Source organism: Drosophila erecta, unplaced genomic scaffold, assembly GCF_003286155.1.
Source record: "Drosophila erecta strain 14021-0224.00,06,07 unplaced genomic scaffold, DereRS2 tig00000000-arrow-pilon, whole genome shotgun sequence".
In the NCBI taxonomy this organism is placed as follows: domain Eukaryota; kingdom Metazoa; phylum Arthropoda; class Insecta; order Diptera; family Drosophilidae; genus Drosophila; species Drosophila erecta.
This window is the reverse complement of record NW_020825194.1, coordinates 6,812,243-6,834,266: the sequence shown is the minus strand read 5'-3', so window position 1 is coordinate 6,834,266 and position 22,024 is coordinate 6,812,243. Positions and strand designations below refer to the sequence as shown.

Here is a 22,024-nt window from a genome sequence, read left to right as displayed (position 1 = left end):
CCAACCAAGTCCGAGGCGAGGCCATAAAAAGTTGGATGATGGCTCGTGACCAAGCACCTTCCCCGCTGTTTATTCTGTTTATTTGACGCAATTAAAATGCGTGGCAGGGCAGGGAGGGGAAGTGCGGGGGCTTCTTTAGGAGGAGGGCGAACGTTAAGTGCGCCTAATCGAATTACATATCGCGGCGACGACTGCTGATGTCATCGCCAACTTCATATTCGGGGTTTTCCCACACGACTTGCGGCGCCCAGCAAATCCTTGCCGTATTTGGGACGTCCTGCTGCCATCGATGCTAAGGTTTCCTGAGCATTCCATTTTTCTGGGTCAGTAGCCATAAAATTGACAGACGTCTTTCACACGGTAAAAAAAAAAAATGCGGCAGACGACGTCGCTTCGGAAAGTTCAACAACCGACGGAGGAAAAGCCACACAAATACACACGTGCTGGTGAAAAACCTTACCCACCCCAAAATGAAATCTACTTGCGCACCCCACTGCCGTCAAAGTTTGCCTTTCGACATCTTCATTGAATTATTTTGCAATCTATTTTAATAAATTTCATATCCTTTGGCATTATTTCCCATTTCCTGGGCCAAAAATCAATAACGCACATAACGCAACACGCAGTGCGCCCCACGTTTTGTATTTGCCACCCACCCACACACACACACATGCGTTTCATTTGGCACACAAAAAAAAAAACATGGTCCCAATTTAAGACTGAAAATCGTCCCAAGCAGCGACCAATTTTTTTTATTTAGGGATTTTTCCTTTCAAACGAACTCTCCTCTTTTTTGGGCCTTTGACGACAGGCGCAGGCGCGCTGGAAAATGGGCTGGATGGAAAATGAGAGGAAAGGACATTCGGGGGATGTCCGCACAAGAGGTACAGCAATTTGCTAAGGGCATTATCAAAACATATTCATATTTAAGCGAGTTATTTATTTTGTTTTACTTAGTTACAGCCGGTTGTCGTCGAGCTTCCTGCTGTATGTCATTGCTGGCCTGAAGGACTATTTCAGTGTCCACAAATTGCTTTCATTTATAACTTATGTTCTGTATTTGTTGCCCTCCTTCGCATCAAGGACATAATCAATTGGAATTGCAATTCAGTCCATAGAAAGCTTAATTGTTTTATTGTAAAAAATATCTTTAAAAAATGTATGATTTAAACTTAGGGAATTTTGGGGCGCTAATGCTGTAGAAATTGGTCATTGATCAAATCCGGCAGTTAGGAAAAACAGACCTCCATTTTACATTCACAATTTGCATTCTACACAGCTGTGTAAAATTTTACATCGAGGACCTCTTTACTTTCCAAGGAAAGGAAAGCTACTCGCCACTTGGGGGCGCCTCTTATGAAAGTGCAAAAATTGCTGTCAAAAGTCAGAAATGAAGAGATGAATTTAACCGAAATAGAATAATAGAATAACATACGTGTGTTTCTTCATGATTTAACCGAAACTGCAAGGATCGACTTCCTCGTGCCAGTTTAAATTTCCCGGTATCCTGCACTCCGAAAGCTCTGCTCGAATACCTCAGATAGTATAGCTCAGATACCTAATGATTAAACTCAAGCAATCATAGTCCATGGCAGACAAACAAACTTACCTTGTCTAAGAAGTCTCCCATCAGTCTAGTTGGGAATCCACCTCAGCGGATCCGAAACCTCAAGGCCAAACGAACAGACGGAAGACGTAAAGTCAAGTCTATAAAATACATTGTTTCGATGCTAATCTGACCACCACGTCCAATCCAAGCGAGATTATCCTGTTTCTTTCTGTCGTCCTTTTCAACTGTGTAATACAGATCGGAGTAAAACTGAAACATGCGTCGTCAATAAATCTAAAACAGTCCATCCTGAGATTTTCAACAAAATCTGCTTCGTCCTATGACTACAACATGGTTGCCAAGCCCAAAGCTACTCCTGTGATCACTGCATGTCCTGCAATGGTTTTAACATCCGGACCCTCGTCACTTTTCGGCTTTTCCTCCTCAGCAACTGCAATACATGGAAAGTTGTCATTAAGTCGGGGTTATCTGGGGTAGCTTGTGGTAATTACCATCATTTTCAACGCCTCCTAGACTGCAAGATTGGCAAGTGACAAAAGCGAACGAAGGTCCAGCCAAATAGTACATTAAATTAAAAATAATTAAACACATTTTAATAGTTTCTGGGAAGCGCTAAAAACGTGTACACTATAAAAAGCTTGTCAATTAATTCAGTTCGTTTGTCATGTCACATCCCTGTAATTTGTAACTATAAACTTACATGAGGGACCAGACACATCGCCTTGGGCGGCCAAGATCAATCCGGGTGGCATATCATACTCATCGCGACCACCCCACTGTAGTAAATATGGGAATATATATCGGAATTATAGAGCACAAATCTTGGGCTTTCAAAGTAACTTGCCTTACGACTTTTCAGCTTGTACCAGGGTCCTTTGCGCGTCTCCAAGTACTCATAGTACGCAGAGTCCTTGGTAAAGAACACATCGTCCTTGACGAAAGCCAGACGGATCATGGCGCCCACTTTAAGTATACCTCCAACGACTATTATGAACAAAATCGGAAGGACCTGTGGGATAAAGTAGGCGAGTGACTTCACATTAGGCACTCCAATTGGCGTCAAACTAAAAGAAATTTTTAGGAAAAAAAGCTGTTTTTTGGTTTTATTTTTTTTTATTATGTTGACCACTCCATTTGTATAGAAAAGAAAACTGAAACTGGCATTTCCATTCAGCCTGACGTTCCGCAGCGCCTGTGACATTTAAGGTTTCACTTGGTTTGTATATGATATATAGTTCAAACATAATACCCAGTAAGATCCTGCAGTGAGAGCACAGAATTTCCTATCGTTGGATTATTTCGATTTTGAGGTCTCCTACCTACAGTGGCTACAGGGTTTCCCTGGGCTTGCATTTCCTTCCGGCCAGCTTAGTCAACTCCTACCTCTATGAATCCATATCAAGTAACCAGGGTGTAATTCTACACCAGAACGGATTGGATATGCAAACTACTTCTTCTTATCATCAACTGCGGAAGACAGGACACGGACACATTTGGGTTATGCGAATAATTGGGTCATTAAATAAGCTACGTGAATAGGTCCTTTCAATAAGCAACAATACATACACGTTGGTCCTGCTGTGTCGCCTTGATGGGCCAGAAGCAAACCTTGTGGAACCTCGCACTTCTGATTGAACCTCATGAACTGTTGGGAATCATGGTTTGAGCTGGCACTCAGCAGGGTCAGGATCTGGACTCACCTTGAGGTACTTCGCTGGGTAATATAGACTACCGCGGGTCTCGAGGCATTCGTAGTGTGCCGAATTGGCAGTGTAGGAAACATCATGCCTGGTAACCGCGATCACCAACCAGGTTAACACTTCGGCGGCAAGCGAGAAAAATGAAATCGCAATAACGGGCAATGCCTGTGGAATGGAACCCAAATAATAGTCTTGCACAGGATTTTAAATATTACAATATCCTTGCAGACAACTATATTGAGCCAGACTCGCAAGAATTCGTAAGCGATCGTTTAGAAACCAACAATTTCGAGTCCTAACCGCATCTAAATGCGATAGCAAAATAATTTTAGCAAATGTAAAACGTTTTATTTGAACATAATTCATTTTAAACAACAATTATATCGCTTATCGTATTTTTGCGGTTAGGGCTTGATATAGTGGCCTGCGAAAAATTAGGGTCAATTACTTATAATTAACAGGATATTAATAGAAGTACGGTGTTAAGAACTCAATTTGACAAATAACCCAAAACATTTTCAAGTAGCTTGTCCCTTCGATCGTAAATCATTCGAATTTGAAATATCCTAACACTTTTCAAGTGGATGATACACTGCTCGACATCACTTTGCACTCTCTTGTTTATTGCCTCTCTTTGGGACTATTTATGGAAAATCAGCTAAAAATATGATGTAATTAGGTCAGACTCCGAAACAAAAATAAACTTATTTTTCAAAATAACGCCCATATCCTAAACACAAAGAGTAGATGGCGCTATAGTGGTAGTGTTGGCCAACGTTCACACTCTGCAGAGCAACCACAAGAATCAGCTGTCACCTGCCAGCTGCTCGGCAACCCTCTTTTTTGTCATTTCCCTGCGCACGCTGCTTCCGCAATCCTGACGTCGCCGACGGCAGAGGAAGGGCAGCGCTAAAGCAGCGAACATGGCAACATTCCAATTTCAGTTTTCAAACTGCGCAGTCGCAGCCGTAAATTAAAGAAGGAACAAATCGAGAGCGAAATAGAATAAATTTAGTGTCGTGTTACTAGAACATTTCCATAAACGTTTTGGGCATTTATTAATGGCTTTGGCTCTTTACAATAATTCGCGAGCTTGTTGAGCAGCAATAAAGCAAAAAAAACACAGAAAACGCAATTCATTGCCATTGGCAACAACAAAGTAGAAAAGGGAAGAAAAGGAAGCGTAGTCAAAGCAAGTATCGAATAAAAAAACGGCGAAAAGCAGTGCGAAAATTACCAGGAAGAACAAAAGTCGATGCTTTTTTTTATTTGGAAACCATACAAGTGGTGAAATACAGACTTTTCTTTGAAATAAAAACACCAAAATTACAAGACTAAAGAAAACGCGCAAACCCAAAGGAAAACAGCTAAACAGCAATTCGGCAAAATAGCAGAATATCAACAAAAGGGCGAAGAAAAATTATCTGAGTGAGAAACCGTTGTGGAAAAGCCTTCAAGATTCAGATAAAGCAGGAAATGCACGCGCTGCAGGAGGGCGCCACCATGCTGCACCGCCAGCAGCCACCGCCGCCCACTTCTGGCGAGGATCACCTGCTCACCGCTGATAGTTTCTTTTACGCACGCAGCAATCCCATGGAGAACGCGGCCGCAGCAGCAGCAGCCGCAGCAGCGGGCTTAATTGATCCGCACCACAACCGCGATCTCCACCAGGCGCTGGTGGCCTCGATAGCCAACAATGGTGTGGCCGCCATTGGCGGCGGCCTGACCACAGCGGCGGTCTTGAAGAGTGCCGCCCAGCAGTCACAGCAGGCGGTGCAACAGAACCAGAACTCGGTGGTGGTGGTGCCACCTGGACAGGATCAGCCCAAACAGGAGCAGGCCCAACAGGCGGCACTGGCGCTGCTCAAGGAGAACGTCAATGCCACCGCCGGAGCGGGACAGAATAACGGCCAGCCGGCCATGGGGGGCAGCAACAAGAGCGGCTCCTCTGGCAGATCCACGCCCAGCCTGAGCGGAGGCAGTGGCTCCGATCCGGCACCCGGCAAACTCTTTGTCGGCGGCCTCAGCTGGCAGACGTCGTCCGATAAGCTGAAGGAGTACTTCAACATGTTCGGCACCGTCACCGATGTGCTCATCATGAAGGATCCCGTCACCCAGGTAAGCCGAACTATATCCTCTATTTTCATTTCCATCACCACCATTGTACAAGACATGGTATATCTATCTATCTGTCGCACATGATGATGTACCTCCATAATCCGCCTGCCCTTCGGGTTTACAGCTACCATTTTGTGATTTACCTTTTGCACAGCTGCACAGAACTGCAGGTTTTGTCGCCCTTTTGGCATCCGCTTCTTCTTCTTCTTCCTCCTCTGCTTCTTCTTCCAGCCGAGGTTTAGAATTACAGTTCTTTCGGCGTTACGTGCCAAAAACAAAAGAATCGGCGTAAGAAAATCGAAAAGGAGGAGGTGAAGTAAGAAGAGGAGGAGGCAGAGGACGAGGGACCAGCGAACCGAAATTGAATTTAATCAGGTTTAAAATGCAGATCAGCTTGTCGGGGTTGATCCACTCGGAATTGAGACATTTATTGAGACACGAACTCGAGCACCAATTTCCATGTCATAATTTGTATGCAGGCCGTATCAGTTTTCTCATAAGCACCTTATAAGCCACTTTGGCCACCGTTCTCCTCAGAATTTGGCGGCTCAACAGTTCAGCTACCATCTTAGTTCGCTGGAAGAACTTCAGCAGGGGGTTTGCTATGCTTCTAACTAGATACCTAACTATTTTATTATCAAGACAAATGGCCTTCCAAGCAACCTTTTAGATTACCTTTCCTCTAAGGGAAGACAAAACTACGGGAACATTACCAATACCTATTGATAGGAGTTTTCACTCGAAGAGGCGCAGTTATTGCAGCGGAAATGGACTTTTCCCCAATTTGTCCGCTTGATAAGCACACATCCTACGTGTACTAGTATTTAGTGGGCACATACACACATGTATACATAAGTAGTGCATACAATGTGTGGCTCGCTCGGCTCCCCAGCGGAAAAGAGCGCGCGCGCCGCTTTCGGGCCATAAAACAGCAGCAGCTGCTAGCTGACTGGCTGGCAGGCTCATTGTTCCGAGTCCTGTTCCCTCGGCGCAGCTGTTCCTGCGACCTCCGCAGCAGTAGGGTTCGATGTGGATGGATGCGGCACAGGACAAATTCTATAGCTGTACGTGTGCACCTGGGGTTGTTTCCGAGCCAATTGCGCAATTACGGCTGCATGATAGGGCAGTTATATTCGCGGCGATCGACTAACGGGGTTGTGTCCTGGCCCCTCAAGTAGACCCGAAAGATACACACAGACACACACCTTTGTTCCGTCCCCCTTCAACACAACACAAAAAATAAAAAAAGAGTATACAAGAAACCAGAAACAAACAAAAGAACGAAGAAAAACAACAGAAGCGAGAAGAAAACTGGTTTACCAACTGTCTTCGGTGCGCAGATCGCTTGTGAAGACGATCACGATCCTTGCGATGAGTACTGGGAGTACTGTAGTCCATAAGCACCTAGGATCAGTCAATTATATAGCTAGTCATATATGTAGCCCACCAAATGTACAAACTACTAAACATAACATAATTTTAATGAACACAAAACCACGACCAAAAGTGAGGAGTCTCGAGTCAAGGACAAGCCGGAAGCCGATCAAGGAACCAGCGGATACCTGGCCCAGGTAACCACGACCACGATGGCAACCACAGGATGACGAACCAGCGACGGCTTAGGTACATTTTATACAACAAAAAAAATACAAAATAAACAAAGAGCAATCGCCAAGTACTTTAACTACTGTATAAAAACAAAAAGAGAACGTTTAGCGTACTTGATTTACTCAATTCAATACTGGCGCATCGTAACTCCGTATATCGTATAACTCTGAGCAATAATAACAGCTGCATAATTGTATTCGTATCTCTAATTGAATGTACTCGTTCTTGTACTCGTACTCCGTATTGTGTACTTGGTTTACTTTAGCGTTATTCACCCAGCAAAAAACAAAACAAAACCAAAACGTATTCAATGAACTTAAACTCCACGCATTGATATCAAAAGCAAGCCTCAAAAGCAAATTAATCTAACGAGTTTTCCTGCCATATCGTACACAGTTGTTAGATCTAGAACTCAATTAAAACTATATATTTTGAAGAGGCGTGCTTTACCCCCAAATAATACTATCCAAATGCCCATGTTCCCACTTTAGCGTAATATGGATCCGAAAATCGTCCTGGCAACTGTTGAATTGATTGTGTAACATAAATAAGAACCTTAGCTTAGCATAATTTACCCAATACATACGTATTTATTACCATATTACGAGATCCCGTATATTTTAGTCCTTATAAATATCCACTATGCGACATTCTGTTTATGTGTGTTTAGTTAATGCTTCTTAATTTTATTTCGCATACCGAATCATTTACATTAACCAACCAAATAAGTAAATCATATATTTTAATAATTTGAGTAGTTCTTAAACATGCCAAGAAATCAGTTTCTGTTGTGTTGCGTCGTAATTAATCTTTTTTTTTTTTTTGCCTTGTTTGTAATCGCATTAGAAGATCTCCCAATAATCGGCATATATTATAGATTTCAACTCATAGGAAATATCCTAGGCCCGGTATATGGAAGTAGCTAGTTGTGTTACCCCACCAATCCCAGCCCATAAATAAAGCTCGTCTTTTAAAGGAATCGTATACGAAAGGTTTAAATCATACACTAGAAATTATATACTTTTCTCTTTAGGTAGGTAGTCTCATAGTTTCTATATTTCTATCTCGAATAATGTACCATAAATTGTATCTGGGCCATTTGACTCTTCTTTGCCCTAGGCTTAAGACAAAATTGTATTCCCCATTACTGTAATATATGTAACCGGTACGAGAATATTTAACTAGACTAAGCAACAAAGTCACACATTCGAATCTCATTATTTGTAAAAAACTCTTAAGTAGTTATTAAGCAAAACTAACCAAAGAAATCGAATTGTATGGTATAAGTGGGTTTACTTAACTTGAAAGAAAACCAAGCAAAAGATGGTGTAATCATTTAAAAACGCATAAAGCATTCCCAACTTTTCCAATAGTGCGTTTTAAAGCTATTTGACAATATAACTACTAGAAGTAATATTTGATAGCTTACGTAAATATTGTATTTTAAAACAAATATTGCGCCAAGTAGATTTTAAATTGCTACAATTGTATTATAGCTCTGAAACGCACTACTCGTACTACTCTATTAAAGCCTTACTATCACATACACCATATGTAATTGCCACATTTGTATCCTTGAGTTCGCATTCACAGCAGAGTGAACGAATGTTTTTGGTATCCTCCAGTTATCGTGTATATATATCTATGCCTCCCGTATACTACATATATCTGGGATCTAGAGGGGTGTCGCATCAGTATGGAGAACACGTTGAATGCATATATTTCGTAATGTTTCTATGATATATGTATGTTCCAGTTTAGCAAATGACCATATAACGATCGATCTACTTGCGTATAAATATTGGTATTCTGTTAACACAGCAAAAGTATACTTAGACGAATTTTAGTTTTATTAGTTGAAACATATTTTGTGTTGTTTGGATTTTAATTAAAACTTGTTTGTGTTACCTCCACGCAAGAACAAAAACAAAAAAGAAAAAAAACTGAAAACGATGCAAATTTGATGAGCAAAAAGCGTAAAAATGGCACGCCCAATTCAGTCAATAAAGCCATCTACATACATGCATATAAACTGTATCCGTATCTGTGTTTACATATATCTATATATATCATTTTTATATACTTGTGGAAGATCGAGTTCCGATCGACTTGATTGATTCTTACTTTGTTGGACTTTTGCTAACGTTTCGTAGGACATTTACCGATTATTAATCCTAGTTATATAACTACAACATTTGCAACTTAGACCTAGTCGCCTCTAACCGAAGCTCTTTCTCTCTCAAAGCTAATGACTGCACCAAACTAATGTATCCGTCCCTATTTGTCTCTCTTCCCCTCAACTTAACACCTACAGCGCAGTCGCGGCTTTGGTTTCATCACATTCCAAGAACCCTGCACCGTGGAGAAGGTCCTCAAGGTGCCCATTCACACACTCGATGGCAAGAAGATCGATCCTAAGCATGCCACTCCAAAGAACCGACCTCGCCAGGCCAACAAGACCAAGAAGATCTTCGTGGGCGGCGTCTCGCAGGACACCTCCGCCGAGGAGGTCAAAGCCTACTTCAGCCAGTTCGGACCCGTCGAGGAGACGGTTATGCTGATGGACCAGCAGACGAAGCGCCATCGCGGCTTTGGATTTGTCACCTTTGAGAATGAGGATGTGGTCGATCGCGTCTGTGAGATTCACTTCCACACCATCAAGAACAAGAAGGTCGAGTGCAAGAAAGCACAGCCCAAGGAAGCGGTCACCCCGGCTGCCCAGCTCCTCCAGAAGCGCATTATGTTGGGCACCCTGGGCGTTCAGCTGCCCACAGCTCCTGGACAGTTGATTGGAGCCCGTGGTGCCGGCGTGGCCACCATGAACCCGCTGGCCATGCTCCAAAATCCCACACAGCTACTGCAATCTCCGGCAGCAGCCGCTGCCGCCCAGCAGGCCGCCCTCATATCACAGAATCCATTTCAAGTACAAAACGCCGCCGCAGCAGCCTCGATGGCCAATCAGGCTGGCTTCGGCAAGCTGTTGACCACATATCCGCAGACTGCGCTGCACAGCGTCCGGTGAGTAATAGTGCTGGATAATCTGGACTCAAGAGAACCGAGCTAATACCTGATAAATCCCCATTATAGGTATGCACCCTACTCGATCCCCGCCAGCGCCGCCACTGCCAACGCCGCCTTGATGCAGGCTCATCAGGCGCAAAGCGTGGCCGCCGCTGCCCATCATCACCAGCAGCAGCAACAGCAGCAGCATCATCACCAGCAGCAGACCCACAATGCCCATGTGGCCGCCGCCCAGCAGCAGCAGCAGAGCCACCACAGCGCCGTCTCTAATCCCGCTTCGCAGGCGCACTCGGCAGCAGCGGCTGCCGCCCTGGCGGCCAATGCTGCGAATGGGGCAGGTGCCGCTGGAGCCCACAGCCTGGCCGCTGCCGCCCAGCAAGCTGGCTTAATGGCCGGCAATCCGCTGAATGCCGCTGCTGCCGCCGCCGCCGCTGCTGCCAATCCGGCGGCTGCCTACTCCAACTATGCGCTGGCCAACGTGGACATGTCTAGCTTCCAGGGCGTCGATTGGAGCACCATGTACGGCATGGGCATGTACGTCTAAGACGCGGGTTTTGTTTGGTAATTTGAATGAAACACTCTCACCATGCATACACCATACACCACCATCACCCTACCACACCCACATGTGAACACCACCCCTAGTAATAGATCCATACGAAGTCCACATGGCCCCAATCCATTAATATTCATAGAACCACACAGAAACACACTCATACGAAGTTGGTTTTCCTTCGAGTTTGGCTAAGTTAGTAGTCCGATACACGGAAGGCAAATTAAGTATTATATTTAAGGCGCCCTCGGGCGGGTTCAATAAATACTAACTAATATATATATATAAACATAACAAATCATAAGCAATATAAGCGAGAAAAAAAGAACAAAACCGGAAGCAAAGCAAAGCGAAATCAAGGAAAAACAAAATTCAAAACCAAAAAGCAAAAAGCAAAAATTACTGAGCGTTAGAGAAGCAAAAGAAGGAAGGAAAACACATTAAAAAACCACCGATTGTGATTGCGTTTAAATGTAGCCGTTAATATATAATTTTTAGTGCATAAAAGAAAACCATTAAACCTAAACCTAACCTAATAAAAACAAAACGTAAATATAAATATACATACATATTTATAAAATGCAAGAGCAAGGAATGAATCTTATAAGTTAACTCAAGAATGGCGCTCACTAATTAAAGATCGAAAATTTGTTCATTTTCTGGAGCCCTAAACTCAGCTGAAATGAATGAGAAACTCCTGCAAGGGCAGTATTAATTAACTGAATGAAACAGCAAAGGAAAACGTTTTGCTCAAACAAAGAATTATGAATTATTGTTTAAATCAGCGATGAAACCCTAAATTAGACTATTATTTTAGACGTTTAGTTGAGTTCGAATTTAATTCATCCCAGCATAGAATACAACAACAGAGTTAAACAATCACTAACGAACATCACCAAACTCACCAACACGAAAACTCCTATACCCTACATTCTATCTTCCCAAATCTGTTCTGTGTACTTAATTATAATAACAATTACAAATACCACAACAAACAAATCAAAATCTCGTTGTGTTTCGTGTGTGCGACTCTTATTTGATTTAGTTGTATAACTAGTTTAGTCTGCACTCAATCTCAACTATTTGTAGCAAGTAACTAAATAACATTTGTTGAACATTTTGGCATTTGCATATTCTTATACTTTCGAGCGACGAAAAGTTCTCAAGACTAGCGGCTTCATTTATAGTTCTTAAGATATTCAACCGAGAACGAGTCTTTAGGGCACTACTAATATTTTAGATTTTCCAACCTTTTTCCAAATCACCAAATCTCCCATTTGCATAACCATCCAAACAGCTCATGAACCAGGTAACATTACTTTACTGTAGCTTATTGTTTTAAATGGCACAATCTTAGTTATTAATATTATTTTGTAATTACCCTTATCTGTAGCATTTGCATTTGATTTTGCATTCGGCAAATACCGAATACTTCACCCATTGAAACCAAGAATATGATCGAAATAAGAAGAAAACCCGGGGCAGATGCTCCTGGTTAGTTATGTATTTGTCTCATTTGAATCGCTTGCATGCTTGAAGTTTAATTTTAGTTACTAGTTATCATTTGGAAAGTAATATTTTGCGTATGTAAATATCTAGTTTATATACATTACACACAAGCAAACAAACACACACACACATTATATGGAAAACAATGAAACATTTGAAGTAATTTTGTGTTTAATAAAAACCAACGAACAAAACAACAAGCAACTTTGCCATGAGTTGAGCAAACATTTGTGTTTTCTTATGATTTGATTAATTTGATTGTACATACTTGACCACATTTATCTGTATTTTATGATTTGATTTGAATTGATTTGATGTACCTCGTATAATCCACACACTCTTGTATCTGTTGTTGTGCTGTGCTGTCTTACTCTCTACTATCTGTTATCTGCTCCTCTTAGCCATGTGTAGAACTTATTACATTTCGATGCATTTGCCAGTACCAAAAAGTTAACAATTGTGCGATTGTGGAGAATTGTTTATAATTCCTGTAGATTTTCGATTTCGACTCGGGGGGTGAGTATGATGTAATATTGTTTCGTATACCAAAGATAATGCATATTAACCAAAATTCATTTGAATTCATTTGCTGGGCCAAATTCGAGGCTCAAATGTCCCCCATCTCCATTTGCAGAAACTAATTTATTTATTTATTGTTTACGCCTAAGACTCTAATAACACATTCCAGACATGCTATGGTGCCATTTACTTATCCATATTAATATTTATAATTTTTGTAACTCGTCTGTCAGATCTCGATCTCAGAACAATTGCTTTTAGCATAAGGTTGATTTTTTTACCCTGCCAATCCAAGATGATTAATACGAATTCCTTTTTATTGACTACACACACTTTGTTCTATTGACATTATTTATAAACAAACCAAATAAAAATATTTATATTTGATTACTGCATTTTCAATTTCTTTCTATTAGCCGATAAAGCAAGAAGTCAAAAAATGCTCCCATAGTTGCCTATGTTCATTGTAGTTCCTTTGGAATAACTTATAGTTTTTGTTCACTTATCCGTATGCTTCAATATTCATTCAGAGCGATAAAGTGTCGGCGATCTACTTAGATATTTGTACTTGTAACAGTTTCAACAGTCTGAATTCGATATGTCTTATATCCAATGAAATGTTTTATTTCCCATACTCGTACCAAAGATACATACCCAAAGTAGTAGCTTGCTAATTTTGATATATAGTTAACAGATCGAACATACGTAGCTCTCTATAAAATATATACATATACATATATCTATTTTTTTGCTACCAATATTAATAGAATACAAAAAATTGCTCAAAAAGAAGAACTGGTTGATATGTAGTCATACCAAAAAATATTTTAAATTTTCTTTATATACCTTTGACTTGGATAGTCTTTCATAAATTGAACTTATCGACCAGTTCTTAAACATCTAAAAATTTTAAAATATCTGTATTTTTGACTTGTTTTCGTGTGGTTAGTCTCATCAAGAGTTTTAACATTCTGTGCAAGTATACACAGTTCTCAACCATTATTTATCGGGCCAAAAACTACATAAGAACTTGCTGTAATATAGTACCAACATTACACACTCCGAATTGGACATTATCATTTCGTTGTACTTGTAGGTTTACAAGCAACTTTTTGACATACAACATGTTTAGATAACCATAGTTACTTAAACCTTTTTAATAGATATATACACCCATTTATAAAACCAAACGCATGATGAAACATGTACAGTAGTCAATTGAGTAAAAACCTTTATATATACAACGGCAATCTCATATCATCTGTCACAGTTGGAACCCCAGCCGAGATTCCTCAAGTTCCCCCCATTAGGAAGACATTAGCATTAACTACTTACATACCTACATCATACACACATACATCATATGACAATAAGATCAACTGTGTTTCAGCATTCAAGTGTCAGTATTCGTAAACCAAATTACCTAACAAACTGAGAAAAGTACTTACACTATGCAATCGACAAGGAAACCAATCCTAGGGTACCTTTTGGATTTGGATTCGGATCGAAGAGCGTTTTAGAAATTGAAATAGTTGGATTAGATAGCCTTTGAAACATGTTCTCCCGCAGAACTACATATAGTGGCGAAAACTTTATAGATATTTACATGCATATATACAGATAGAACATATACGATGATATTTAGCAGGACCGTGATATATTCAATTAGTAAAACCGAAACAAAAAATTATATATTATATGTATATATCAATTATACGAGTATATTGAGGAGCGTCTCTCAAAATGTGTCAAATTGCATACTTAGAGTAGAATTTTTGGTATACCCAGTGAGAACCAGGGAAGAAACACAAGTAAACATTTCATCAACTGTTGTTGTGAAGGCTACAAAACAACGCATATCACTTTGAAGGTGTCAAATCCAAGAGTTTTCGAGATTTACCCAAGAAAACCAAACTGAATTTATGAAAAGAGGTTTGCTGAAAAATTCTCCAGAAAATATTTTGAACCGATCATCGATATCTTGAAAACAGCGCAAGCAAGTAGTTTTCATTTTGGATATGGTTTTAGATAACCGAACACTAGTGCATCCAATATTGTTGATTTGAGTGACTAATGAGGACCAAATTTGTAGCAAAATTCAGAAATCAGGTTATTAGATCCTAACAAAATGAAAGTGAAACCCAAAGTTAATTAGTTTACTTAAAGTATTTTTTGTTTCGTGACCTGGCATTTTTTGGCTTCTTGCTTATTTGTTTGGCGTACCCATATATGTTTTCTTATCAACCAAGCGCTATAAAAAACACCGACACTAATACAACCAAACACACACCAATACACTCTCAACAAGCTAGTCAATTGATGTGCATAGGCACAAACTAATTGTTTATAAACAAATTAAAATGGTGGTAAGTACGCAGCGAAAAACCAACAATAAATATTTAAGTAAAAATGCAAACCAAAAATCGAACGTACACAATAAAATCTAAAAGCAATTATTTCCCTTGACTAATTCTGGGAAATATAAAAACAACAAAACATATACATCACATTGAAAATGCTCTAAGAAAAACATTACTTTAAGCTTAAACTTAAGTCAAGGTGTTAAATAATTTCGAAGCAATGCGTACAAGTATTCAAGAGATACTTTGACGAACAAGCTATATATTTATCAATTGCTAAAATTATATTTAAATGCATAACACATATTATTAAGAAACAGTGAATGGCTACTTTTGCTCATTTCAAATGCTTAACAAAATGCTAAGATCAAAGACAACAACAGTCGGATTCAAACCTAATTTAAGTGTTAAGCAAGAAAATTCAAATATACTAAAACACAAAACAAATATATACATATATATGGAAAAAAGGAACATGTTTTCTTATATAGCAAGGAAGGATGATTACTTCTATTGGCTCGTAACATATCAATTCTACTGAGCTGTATTTTGAAAAGAAAAGAAAATCGAAACGAACGAATTCAACACCAAGTTCAATTGATACAAACGTGGTTTTTTATTAAGGCTAAATACAATAAACATTGTGAAGTAAAGAATACTCCAAAACTGAGGTGAGTAGATTCGCTAACGAAATTTTAGCAGAAAGCCTTGCTAAGACTTTCCTAAACGAAAACATAACTTAGACTCGTCTTCCAGCAACTAATTGACATGAAAAAGTTCTTACACCAATAGTGGCAACGGCAGAAATTTTAGGGTTAATCAAATTCGGTTATGTTTTGTGTCTAAAGACCCCGATGATTTCCAAACAACCTCATTGGGCAGACCGAGCTCAGCTTTTGGCTATACTTGTTACACGTAATCAATCAGTACAATTTTTGCAACGAGGAATTTTAAACGAAATCGCCCATTTAAGGAGTAAAAATGGCTTAGAACCTTGTTTTGATTTTTGGTTATTTGGTTCCCAAACTACAGATCGTTTCGACCTATTCATAAGAAAAAATCGCAGACGGGTGGAAAGCTCTACTTACTAACTGTTGTAAATTTGTTTCTCCAAGGATTGGAACAAAGGTCAAGAAAGGATTAAAACAAACTATATAAACGATAAGCAAGTGCATTATATTGAACGATTTGGTAAACACGAAGGTTAGCCATAAGTTTTCATATAAATATATATACATACATATATATATATATAAACGATATAACTTTTAGGCCATAAGCAAACCAGTATAACACCCTTTAAATTGAGTTTGTGAGTTTGGCTTTGGCTGAGAAACGTATCCATAGATCAGAAAGTATAACAGCCAGCCTTGTATACATTTGTTTCCGAAACGGTTATTATTTGTTTAGCCTGTAACGAAAAGCGGATATATTATATACAACACCTGTATCTTGTAACTGTAACACGTAACTGCTGTCGCTCTACTTCTCGCTCTATACTTGTAGCGATGTGTAGACACTAACATATATATACTGAAACACCATATATAATTCTTTCGATATATACAAAGGACATGTAAACGGTATTTACTCTTTTAGCCTATAAAACCCCCCCAGAATCCAAACAGAGAAATCCGAAAATCAAACCAATTGCTGACAAAAATGTAATGTGAACCCTTTTGTGTAATTTTCCTATTGAAATACTTCTTGGCATAAATCCCTTTTGAATTGAATTGAAATGAATAAATGAAATGTGGAAAAAAAAAAACATTTTACACATAGAACCTTTGTACTTCATTTGAACTAAGTGGCATACGAGTAAAATAACATCTGGAAAAGTACTATATATCTGTAATTTGGAAGTAGTTTGCACGAAATAATTTTTTCTTGTACAATGCACAAATCAAACAAATGAAAAAAAATGTTTGTACAACATATTGTATTGTTAATGTTTAGCGTAAGACTAGCTGTAATTAAACATAAATACTCTTACATTCGTATGGTACTAATTAGTTCATAGTTGACTTAGAAACCACCGTCATATATTAGACTTTGTAAAATGTACTCGTATAACGTACTCTCCGTTTCGAACTTGGTACCACGTAATCGTAAAGTAATGGTAAAAGATTGATACTTAGCAATAACGATATTTATTATACATAATTCACTTCTTTCTTTGTAGATTATTTACTTTAATTTGTTCTAAATTGTTTTTCATACCTCGGGTGCTCAATGTAATTTGACTAGTTTTTCCGCTTCCTAATAAATATTATTTGAGTTGCAGCCATATAAAAGTCTATTCAAAATGTAATTTAAGTACGTAACACTCTATTTACGGATACCTAATTTATTTTAGTTCTTAGCTTTACTTCTAGTGTACAATATTGATGCTTTTAGTAATGCCAGCTTTTTTATTTCCGTCATCCTAAGTTGTACATACCTGTACACAAGTGGTATCCAATTCTACCTTTGATTCAACATTTTGGCTTTATCTTAGGCAATGCATGGTTTTTGGAAAACGAAGATATCTGAATCGAAACCAATGATCAGCAAGCAAGAAGCTAAGAAACACTCTTTTTAAGAAAATATATATGCGACAATACCCTATTTGTGTGAACTAAAAGTTTGTTAGAGAGTATTCTCTAAGCGAAAGGTAAATCATACGATTCAACAATTAACAGTCAGATATTATAGGTAGTTAGTTGGAGCGAGGACAACATATAAGCAATATATATACATACATATATAACTTTGATACCGATGTGTTACTGTTGAGGCAAACTCAAGTAATAGATACATATAAATATATATACATATATATATTTGTATTTTAAGGATGCGCTACATTAAGCGCCATCTTGAACTTAAAACGATGACCCGAAAAGCTAACATTAGAACCCTAAGCGCTAAGTTGAAAGATGAACCAATTTAAAGATACACTGATGCACACTGTGTTGTTGTGTTGGTCGTTGTAAGCAAAGAAAATAGTAGCGTATATGAAGAGTATTCAAATCTAAAAAAAAATTAATGTTTTATGTTGCCGTTGTTTGTGCAATACAAAATTATATAAAACAAAAAGTCGGATTTCGAGAAGTTATCGAATTGCTGTTTCCAAACTTGGTTGCCCTTCGCTTCTTATGCAGTATAAATATATTATTGAAAATCAAATATTATATAAAGTATTCATAGATAAAGTATAGATTTGATTAGACCGTAGTACATACATGCACACTCATTCACACAAAAAGACAGACATCAGTTGGTAATGTGTAAACTTAAATTTGCGTAAAAATTTGCTGTTTGATCCACACGAAACTCAAAACCAAACTCATCTTAAATGTTGCAGCGTATTAATATAATTAATTATATATATATTTACTATATACATATATACCACAATAAATGTTTCACATAAAATAATTTGTTCTGTAGTTTCAACCAACTCAATTTCCGTGCATTTTCCACACCCTACACAAAACATTATAATTTTGTATCTATGAATCTTGCGCGTAGTTAGTTTGGTAATATTGAGCATTTATTCGATATTTTTCAACAAATACACAAACTAAGAACTTTCTATACATTTGGCACTCCTTAACCACTGAAATCTTCTATAGACCCTTAAAAAGACCAACATAGAACTGCTCTAATAAACCATTAGAGGCACTAAAAGTAAGCATAGAACATTATATATACACACATTCTCTCAACTTTTAAGTTCCGTTAATAGGTTTATGGCAAATGCGGTAAGTCTTTGGGTTTGGAGTTATAGACAATCCTATTTACACTTACCCCCCAATGATGCATGACGGCTTTCTTTGAGAACACACAAGGATCATCATCTAAAAACGGTACCAGATTCTCTGAAAAAAAGGACATTGGTTTGCACATAAGCAATCCTGACTTGGAGATTTGCCAACGAGTTACTTACTTCTTAGTAGTATCGTGCGTGTTGGCGGTGCTGCTTTTAACTGCGAATCGAATTGTTGATAACTTATCATATGAACAGGATCTGATTGCGATTTTTAGCCTTACCTTTGGCACGAGTAATAAAGGAGTGCGTTTTAGAAGAGCAATGGTCGTAAGACGAAGCGCCATTATAATCAAATTGGCTAATTCAACACACAATTTTTTTTTTTAATTTTGAAATTTTTGCCGAATTTGAAATGTTTGTTCTAATACAAATGAAATTTTAATACTAAGGTCTGTTGACATAATTTTCATCGGTGTCGACCAAAAGTCGACAAATCGACAATTCTGCCCAAAAAAAATATTTTTTTTTGTTCACATAAATTTAAGGTCGTCTAAATATCTTATATCTAAAAATGTCTAAAAAATCTAAATATCTTAATATATCTCGTTGAATTCGTAATGGAATTCCCCATCGGATGGCATTCAGGCTTGAAATGTTAAATTTTGAGCATTTCTCGCAAAAAATTCTGATGTTACCCCTTACAAAAATGCGGTGTATGTACATTGTTTTTCTTTAATCCTGATTTTTTGGTTAAAAATTATCAGTTTTTTGTTCACAGCAGCTAAAATATTGATCTGATTGTGGAATGTCATACCTCGTTGGATTCGGTATAAAATTCGCCATCGAATTGCATTCAAAGTTTGAAATGTTGAATTTTGGCCATTTTTCGCAAAAAAATATGGTGTTACCCCTTACAAAATGCGATGTACATAGATTATCTTTAATCCTGATTTTTTGATTAAAAATTATCAGTTTTTTGTTCACAGCAGCTAAAATATTGATCTGATTGTGGAATGTCATACCTCGTTGAATTCGGTATAAAATTTGCCATCGAATTGCATTCGAGGTTTTAAATGTTGAATTTTGGCCATTTTTCGAAAAAATTATGATTACAAAATGCGATGTACATATTTTTCTTTAATCCTGATTTTTTGATTAAAAATGATCAGTTTTTTGTTCACAGGAGCTAAAATATTGGTCTGATTGTGGAATGTCATACCTCGTTGAATTCGGTATAAAATTTGCCATCGAATTGCATTCGAGGTTTTAAATGTTGAATTTTGCCCATTTTTATGATGTTACCCCTTACAAAAATGCGATGTACATAGATTTTCTTTAATCCTGATTTTTTGATTAAAAATGATCAGTTTTTTGTTCACAGGAGCTAAAATATTGGTCTGATTGTGGAATGTCATACCTCGTTGAATTCGGTATAAAATTTGCCATCGAATTGCATTCGAGGTTTTAAATGTTGAATTTTGCCCATTTTTATGATGTTACCCCTTACAAAAATGCGATGTACATAGATTTTCTTTAATCCTGATTTTTTGATTAAAAATGATCAGTTTTTTGTTCACAGCAGCTAAAATATTGGTCTGATTGTGGAATGTCATACCTCGTTGAATTCGGTATAAAATTTGCCATCGAATTGCATTCGAGGTTTTAAATGTTGAATTTTGCCCATTTTTATGATGTTACCCCTTACAAAAATGCGATGTACATAGATTTTCTTTAATCCTGATTTTTTGATTAAAAATGATCAGTTTTTTGTTCACAGCAGCTAAAATATTGGTCTGATTGTGGAATGTCATACCTCGTTGAATTCGGTATAAAATTTGCCATCGAATTGCATTCGAGGTTTTAAATGTTGAATTTTGGCCATTTTTCGAAAAAATTATGATGTTACCCCTTACAAAAATGCCATGTACATAGATTTTCTTTAATCCTGATTTTTTGATTTAAAATGATCAGTTTTTTGTTCACAGCAGCTAAAATATTGGTCTGATTGTGGAATGTCATACCTCGTTGAATTCGGTATAAAATTTGCCATCGAATTGCATTCAAGGTTTGAAATGTTAAATTTTGGCCATTTTTCGCAAAAAATTATGATGTTACCCCTTACAAAATGCGATGTACATAGATTTTCTTTAATCCTGATTTTTTGATTAAAAATTATCAGTTTTTTGTTCACAGCAGCTAAAATATTGGTCTGATTGTGGAATGTCATACCTCGTTGAATTCGGTATAAAATTTGCCATCGAATTGCATTCGAGGTTTTAAATGTTGAATTTCGGCCATTTTTCGCAAAAAATTATGATGTTACCCCTTACAAAATGCGATGTACATAGATTTTCTTTAATCCTGATTTTTTGATTAAAAATTATCAGTTTTTTGTTCACAGCAGCTAAAATATTGGTCTGATTGTGGAATGTCATACCTCGTTGAATTCGGTATAAAATTTGCCATCGAATTGCATTCGAGGTTTTAAATGTTGAATTTTGGCCATTTTTCGCAAAAATTTACAATTTGCAGGGAAAATTGTGAGATTTTTCGATTTAAATTACCAGGCGAACAGGAATTCCAGAAGGTGACCATCGACCGTTTTGTTTTCGGCAGCAACCTGCTGCTGGTTATGATCGCCTGGTAATTCAACCCGAAAAATCTACAATTTGTCATAAAAATTTACATTTTGCAGGCAAAGTTGTGAGATTTTTCGATTTAAATTACCAGGCGAACAGGAATTCCAGAAGGTGACCATCGATCGTTTTGTTTTCGGACGCAGCCTGCTGCTGATTATGATCGCCTGGTAATTCAAACCGAAAAATCTACAATTTTCCATAAAAATTTGGATTTTGTAGGCAAAATTGTGAGATTTTTCGGTTTGAATTACCAGGCGAACAGGAATTCCAGAAGGTGACCACGATCTTTTGGTTTTCGGCAGCAAGCTGCTGCTGGTTATGATCGCCTGGTAATTCAACCCGAAAAATCTACAATTTGTCATAAAAATTTACATTTTGCAGGCAAAGTTGTGAGATTTTTCGATTTAAATTACCAGGCGAACAGGAATTCCAGAAGGTGACCATGGATCGTTTTGTTTTCGGCAGCAACCTGCTGCTGATTATGATCGCCTGGTAATTCAAACTGAAAAATCTACAATTTGTCATAAAAATTTGCATTTTGTAGGCAAAATTGTGAGATTTTTCGGTTTGAATTACCAGGCGAACAGGAATTCCAGAGGGTGACCATCGATCGTTTTGTTTTCGGCAGCAACCTGCTGCTGATTATAATCGCCTGGTAATTCAAACCGAAAAA

The 22,024-nt window shown here is 38.0% G+C and overlaps 2 protein-coding genes across 6 annotated transcripts in view; one reads left to right on the top strand and one right to left on the bottom strand.

Moving 5' to 3' along the window:
• LOC6554700 (poly(U)-binding-splicing factor PUF60-B) overlaps nt 1-12,207 on the top strand; it is a 43,696-nt gene extending 31,489 nt beyond the window's left edge. For 2 of the 3 annotated variants that reach the window (XM_001981742.3, XM_026975886.1), the window contains 3 exons: nt 4,857-5,388; nt 9,311-10,014; nt 10,084-12,207. In XM_001981742.3, the coding sequence (XP_001981778.2) occupies nt 4,857-5,388; nt 9,311-10,014; nt 10,084-10,561 (1,714 nt within the window). In that variant the 3' untranslated portion in view covers nt 10,562-12,207. Of the gene's footprint in view, nt 1-4,118; nt 5,389-9,310; nt 10,015-10,083 lie in introns of those variants that run through there. The other variant, XM_015153489.2, reaches the window with a different exon arrangement.
• LOC6554701 lies at nt 1,833-19,107 on the bottom strand. 3 transcript variants are annotated; one of them, XM_026975889.1, is made up of 7 exons: nt 18,994-19,107; nt 18,890-18,929; nt 18,751-18,821; nt 2,415-2,579; nt 2,271-2,346; nt 2,062-2,084; nt 1,958-2,000 (listed from the first exon to the last, which is right to left on the bottom strand). In XM_026975889.1, the coding sequence occupies exons 1-6, from the start codon at nt 19,054-19,056 to the stop codon at nt 2,080-2,082; spliced, it is 420 nt and encodes a 139-aa protein (XP_026831690.1). In that variant the 5' UTR covers nt 19,057-19,107; the 3' UTR covers nt 1,958-2,000; nt 2,062-2,079. The 3 variants fall into 3 exon arrangements, 2 of the variants coding, with proteins under 2 accessions (XP_026831689.1, XP_026831690.1); XR_003407600.1 differs by lacking the exons at nt 1,958-2,000; nt 2,062-2,084; nt 2,271-2,346; nt 2,415-2,579 and adding exons at nt 2,670-2,762; nt 2,820-3,037; nt 3,137-3,215; nt 3,271-3,435; XM_026975888.1 differs by lacking the exon at nt 2,062-2,084 and having other exon boundaries at nt 1,833-2,000.
• Between the last annotated feature and the right edge of the window lie 2,917 nt (nt 19,108-22,024).